The 6,121-nt window shown below is 60.5% G+C and overlaps 1 protein-coding gene across 1 annotated transcript in view; it reads right to left on the bottom strand.

Moving 5' to 3' along the window:
- Positions 1-851: 851 nt before the first annotated feature.
- Positions 852-6,121, bottom strand: part of ANK1 (ankyrin 1, erythrocytic) — a gene marked incomplete at its 5' end in the record, with an annotated part of 24,569 nt that continues 19,299 nt past the window's right edge. Inside the window, 9 exons of the mRNA XM_009699247.1 lie at positions 852-1,423; positions 3,084-3,230; positions 3,425-3,556; positions 4,149-4,223; positions 4,484-4,568; positions 4,787-4,906; positions 4,994-5,119; positions 5,295-5,523; positions 5,912-6,008. Of these exons, the coding sequence (XP_009697549.1) occupies positions 852-1,423; positions 3,084-3,230; positions 3,425-3,556; positions 4,149-4,223; positions 4,484-4,568; positions 4,787-4,906; positions 4,994-5,119; positions 5,295-5,523; positions 5,912-6,008 (1,583 nt within the window). The remainder of the gene's footprint in view (positions 1,424-3,083; positions 3,231-3,424; positions 3,557-4,148; positions 4,224-4,483; positions 4,569-4,786; positions 4,907-4,993; positions 5,120-5,294; positions 5,524-5,911; positions 6,009-6,121) is intronic.

Raw genomic sequence — 6,121 nt, 5'->3', positions numbered from 1 at the left:
CGGCCGCCCCCCGGGGGGTGGGGGGCGCTGCCAGTCGCTGTCCTCTGCGGAGCTGACCCGCATCAGCTCCACGGCCTGCACCAGGACCTGCTCTCGCTCCTGGCCCTGTACCCCGGAGGCCGTGGTGTGCGTTGGGAGCAGCCTTCGGGTGACCCCCTCCTGCCAGGAGCCCGCTGTCAGGTCCTGTAGGCAGGAGATAAAGGAGCCTTCTGCATTCCAGTCCCTCAGCCTGGGCACCGGAGAGGGACAGGGACAGGGAGAGAGAGACAGAGAGAGAGAGGCAGTCAGCTTTGCCATGGAGTGCTGCACCCTGAGCACCAGCTACCTCCGGCAGGCACGCCGGCACAGCCTGCACCCCGCCAGGCGCTGGGTTCCCCGGCTCATGGCACTGCCGGGCACCCGGCACAAGCAGCACAAGATGCAGATGCATAAAGGGCACAGGTCTCCTCCCTGCCACGCTTCCCTGCCCACCCCACAGCCTCGTGGTCTGGCTGCGAGGGTCTAAGGCAATGCTGTGGAACACTGCTGGGCTCTGTCAGGGGCCTCACGGGACTGGTGCCACTGGGAACGTGGGAGGACGCGGGCCAGGCTGAGATGCCTCTGGTAAGCACAGCCTACATGCAGGGCCTGGCTGTCTGCCTGGGGTCCCTCCCAGGTGCTCTGCAAGGAGCCCCCCCCTCCCCAGAGCATCTGCAGAGAGGCCCAAGCCACTTCTCTGTTTGCTGGGGATACCCGGGCTCCAGAGCTGGAGACCAGCAGAGAAGCAAGCAAAGCTGGGAGGTTATTGCAGCTGGCCCAGCACAGGGCAAGAGCTGGCGAAGCAGTTCTGCTCCCCTCCCACGGCCACCCCGTCACCCCAGGCTGCAGTACCTGTCTGTGCTCTTCTCCACGACGTGGCTAACAGTAGGTGATGCCGTGATCCTGGCTTGCACCTTCTGCTGAACTGAAACAAAAGAGACTTCACTCTCCAGGTCCTGCTCCCTGGTCCCTGGCTGGCGATCACCGGCTGGCATCTTTCCCTCTGGCCTCTGCCCCTCCTCCTGCTCTAGAAGGTCAATCAGGCCATTCATGGCATCTGAGTCCACTGTGTCATCCTCAACCAGGTCCATAGAGCCCATGTGGTCTGGGCCATGCACGTCTGTTAGAAGCTGCCCCAGGAACCGGCCTTCACTTGTGGCATCTGAGTCCTCGGCCTTGCTGCACTCCAGAGAGGAGTCCTCAGCAGTCACCAGCGAGGGGGTGAGCCCAGAGGACCACACCTGCATGTCGGACATCTCCATCAGGGAGTCCTGCTCAGTGGCAGCCATTGGGATAGCATCCATGATGGCCACCTCATTCCAGTACTGGTCGGCACGCAGTGGGGATGGCAGCGTGTAATGCAGGGAGGCGGGGGACAGCAGCTCGTCCTGCAGCGAAGCGTAACCTATATGGGCAGACAGAGGTGATATCTCCAGCAGCCGTCTCACGCACTCACAAGCACAGTGGGGCGAGAAGGGAAACAGCCTCCGGGATGGTGCCTGCACCAAGGACAGCAATGGCCATGCCACAGATGCCAGTGACTGGGCTGAGCAGGGCTGCGTTTACAGCAGCTGCAGCCTTTGCATGGTCCCTGCAAGTGCTGCCATGCCTCTCTTTGTGTCCTGGGACTGGTTCAGGCAGGCCCCAGGGATGCACACTCCCTGTGGGGAGGACTGGCCTGGGGTCCACATGATACCCCATCCACACTGCAGGACACAGTTGCCACCTTCACTACCCTGCGCCATCAGCCCCTGGGTCCCTGCCCACAGCTCCCATCCAGCATCAGCTGGTTGACGGTCAGCTTGGAGTTCAGGTGGTCAAGTCTGGCAGGCACTGACTCCCAAAGTCAACCACTCTCCACAGCGCGGAGGAGCAGGCTGGAAGTAGTACCATGAGCAGGGAAGGGTGGCCCTGGTAGATGTCATGCGAGTCCAAGGCCCTTCGGGATGCAGGCAGGGCCTTACAACCCTGCTGGTGTCTCTAGGGCTACAAGCAGTTGTCACGTCCTCCTCACCCAGGGCCATGTGCACAGCCCAGGCACACTGATACGGACAACAGTCAAGCCAGGCACTCCCACCCACGCAGTTGGCTTTGCTCAGCTTTTTTCAGCTCTGAGCCACTAGTCCCTTGTCCACCCTTGGAGATCAGCAAAGAACTCATTCTGCTCCCCAGGCAGCAAGAGACTGCTAGCCACAGTCAAGGCATGGGGGACAGCTGGGACCCCCCAGCACAGAAAGAGCACCTCTCCCCTGTGCGGGTGTCTGGCCAGGCAAGCAGTGCAGGGCCAGCGAGGGAAGGAGCGCAGGGCAGTGCAAGGAGGAAAAGGCCTGAGGTGGCCGCCTGCAAGCACAACAGCCATGAGAGGGGCAGTCCCTGGTGACATGCAGTCGTTGGAGCAGGACGCGGCTCCCGGAGGGTTCAGCTGAGGTGGAGACAGTGGAGACAGGCAGTGGAGGAAGATGAGAGAAGGAGAGGCCAGGATGAGCTGAGAGGAGAGAGGTGACAAGTCACCTACAGGAGTGCCCGCACCTGATGGCACCAGGTGGCATGTTTGAGAGAGCAGACAGAGAGGGAGAGCACAACGAGCCAGTGCTGCATGGGCAGTGCCACAGTGCCAGGCTGCAGCAGCACAAAGCCTTGTCCCTGCCCAGTGTGCCGGCTCCCCGGCGGCACACGCTGCAGTTGACCGCGGCTGTGTCCCCACATCCAGGCACGCTCTGCCTGGGACCCAGCCTGGGCACACCGCCACAGTCGGTTAGCCAGGACTTCATGAGCTCCCTGGCCACTGCTCAGCTCACGCAGCCACCTCTCACTGGCACATCAGGATGAGGAATGTGTGTCCACCCCACCTGGAAAGCTTCTGAGAAGGCAGTATGGCAGGGTCAAGCTTCCTGCAGCACAAGCCCCAGTGAAGGGGCCGCATCTGCCAGCAATGCCTTGTGCCCGCTAAGCTCCCAGTGGGGCCACCAGTGCACCCTGATCAGGCAAGATAGCAGGCCCAATTTGCCTGCACAGAATGTGCCCCCAGGGCCCTCCTGCAGTCCCTGCCAGAAGCCAGATCTCACCATTCATCTGGGATGGTGACAGGGAGTAATCTCTGTCTGTGTAGCGCCAGTTGCCCTTCAGGCTGCGGCTCTGCCGGCCGGAGCCCTCCAACATGTTGACAATCTCGCTGCGGTCGATGTTCCTCAGCGCCGTGTACAGACTCTCGACTGCAGGGGGAAGCCGGTGTCAGCAAACGGGTCACTTGGGGGTAGACAGCCATGCCCCAGAGACCCTCCAGGCAGGCAGATGTGTATTAACCAGTGGTGTAACCATGCTCAGTGACCCCTGAGCAGGCACATGCTGCTCTGCCCAGCCAGCCCTGCCACCTCCCGCCCTGGAACAGGGCACAGCAGATACTCACTCTTGACACTCTTGCCCTCACGGCTGACCCAGAGGTTGAGTAAGGCTATGCTTTGCTCCAGCAGAGAGTTGGGGTTCTCCACACGTATCCTGTTGATGTCATCCACCCCAAACTGCAGCTCACGTGCCAGCTCTGGAGGAGACACCACATCTCAGCATCACACCCTCTGGCATCCACCACCAGCTCCCGAGCCAAAAAGGCTAGGGATGTTGTGAAGGACTCAGCCAGACCCAGCACAGAGTCCTCCCCATCACAGACAACTAATCACGACAGAACATGCGGGAGCTGGGACAGAGCAGAGGTTGAAGCCATTCTGCCCAGGTTGGCTGGGACCAGCGTAGCAGTGTCTCATGCTAAGGAGAAGCGCACGTACTGCTGTTCGGCGTGTGGCTGCAACGACAGTGCTGGGCCTCCACGAAAGGCAGCGATATATATGACTCAGAGCAAAACCCTAGCCTGGTATCTGTGCATGTGAATGCACGCACAACTGCAAGAAGGTTCATTTCAGTACCACGGTACGCTCATGGTTTAGCAGAAGTGCTGGGAGGCAAGGCCAGCCAGCCAGAGCAGCCAGTGCAGACTGCATGCATACCAACCGCATCAGCGCCCAGCTCCCTGGACAGTATAAAGCACATTCACTCCACCCTGCAGCATCTTTCCAGCCTTCCTAAGTTTCAGCTTTCTGAGTGTTGTGCATCCTCAGAGCTGTCAGGTGTGGACTCACCAGCCCAGCTGAGGCCCAGCTGTTCTGCTATGTCGACCATCTTCTGGTCTGCCTTGTCCGTGCTGCTCAGAGAGCCTGGAGGAGAAGAGGCAATCACAGCTTCAGCTGCACAGAGCACTGCACCGGGGTGGGGAGGGGAAAGGGCTGCTGGCTGAGGGGGTCTCACAGCCCTGTAGGCATGGCACTGCCCTGCGGGCAGGACCAAGGAAACCCTCAGCGAAAGGGAAGCTGCCATGAACATGAGTACAACAGGGTCAGTCCAGCGTTTCCACCCGGCTTGGACACCCCAAGGGCAAGTGGTGAGCAGGTTTGACCAGTCCCAGCAGGCTGCGTACCGAAACTGGTCTCGCTTAGGTTGCTGTATCGCTCCCGCAGAGACAACGGTGTCAATGTCCTCCTCCGCTCCTCACTGCCGCTTCCCTACAAGAGTGGGGACAAAGCAAGTGGTCACCAGCTTGAAAAGAGGGCAGCAGCTCTGCTCTGGCACCACTGCTCCTCCCACAGCCCCAGAGTGGCATGGCACGGCCATGTAGAGCAGCTGAGGAAAAAAAGCTGACAGCGAGGGCTGTCTCCTGCACCTGGGGAAGGGATGGACGCCCGCCACCCTCTCCCAGAGGTGCCAGAGACCCGGCACTGACCTTGGTGCAGGGCGGTATGCTGATGTTCAGGTGGCAGAGCACATGCTGGAGGTCCTCGTATTTCATGGCCTTGCGCAAGAAAGACAGGGAGCCACTGGCTTCCCGGCTGCTGTCCCGAACCTGAGCACCAAGAGCCCGCTTAGGTGACCTGGCACAGGGCAGGCACAGGGGTCCAAACTGCAGCCCAGCCCTGCACCGTGCCATTACCTTGATGGGGATGGCGAGACGATTCTCCCGGAAGGATTGGAAGAGGAAGGTGCGTGGCTGCGTGGCCTTCTTGACAGGCACCAGGTTCCCTGAGAGCTCGACGTGCAAAGGCATCCCCTCTACCACCTGGGAGGGAGCAGAAAACAGGCTCAGACCCTGTGCAGAGCTGCTTCTCTTGCCCCTGGACAGGGCAAATAACCCCGACTTTCCTCCCCAGGCCAGGGCCAGGCCTGGCATCAGTCTCCCCTCATTTGAGCAGCCCTCTCCCTGCTGTCCCCCATGCATGCTGCTGGGGACAAACCTCAATGTCCCTGCTGCGGGCCACCTCCGTGAAGTTTTCATGCTGCTCTAAAGTCTTGTCAACCTTGTCATCAGTCATGCAGTAGCAGCGCAGCCGGCCTTCCCGTGCATCATTCATCTTGGCAAACACCACGAATTTGGCCATGTAGGGCACGGCCGTCAGCTCCTTGTACAGCATCGTGGCAAAATGTACGGCCTCGGCTGTGCGTGGGCAGTCGGCCAGCCAGAACCTGTGGGAGGGCTGGGTTGGGGTGCTGCCGGGCATGTTCCCCAGTAGCACCAGGAGAGTTGCCCCCCTCCCTGACAGCAAACTGCACCACAGAGGGTGCCCTAAGAGCTCTGGGTACAGGAGCAGCCCCAATCGTGACGGGGACCAACCCAAGCACAAAGAACGGCCCCTTCCCTCTGCACATCCAGTTGTCATGAGTGTTTCTTGATGCATGCTGAGGCAGCATGGGGGGTCTCAAGGCTGGAGACAACTGCTCTGCACATGGGAATGGGGCAGCACCACAATGAGCACAGGAGTTGGGAGGTTCCTCCTGGCACAGGCTGCACCCCAAGAGGGCCCGAGGAGCTGCAGATGTCCCTCAGATGAGCACAGGCTCACCCAGGACTCACCTGGCAGACACATTGGTGGTAAAGTTAGCACATTCGTTTTCATAGACCAGCTTCGTCGTGCCTGTTATGTCTTCCCACTGGGATTGGGCCGTCCCTCCTGCAGCAGAAAACAAGGCTGAGCACGTTGCCTTTCTGTTTGCTCTCTCCACCACCATGACCTGTCCTTAGCTCCCAGGAGCTGCATACGCCTGAGGCAGGCCGGCCAGACCC

The sequence above is a fragment of the Cariama cristata genome, unplaced genomic scaffold, assembly GCF_000690535.1.
Source record: "Cariama cristata isolate BGI_N322 unplaced genomic scaffold, ASM69053v1 scaffold30224, whole genome shotgun sequence".
NCBI classification, from domain to species: Eukaryota; Metazoa; Chordata; class Aves; order Cariamiformes; family Cariamidae; genus Cariama; species Cariama cristata.
This window is presented reverse-complemented; position numbering and strand designations above follow the sequence as displayed.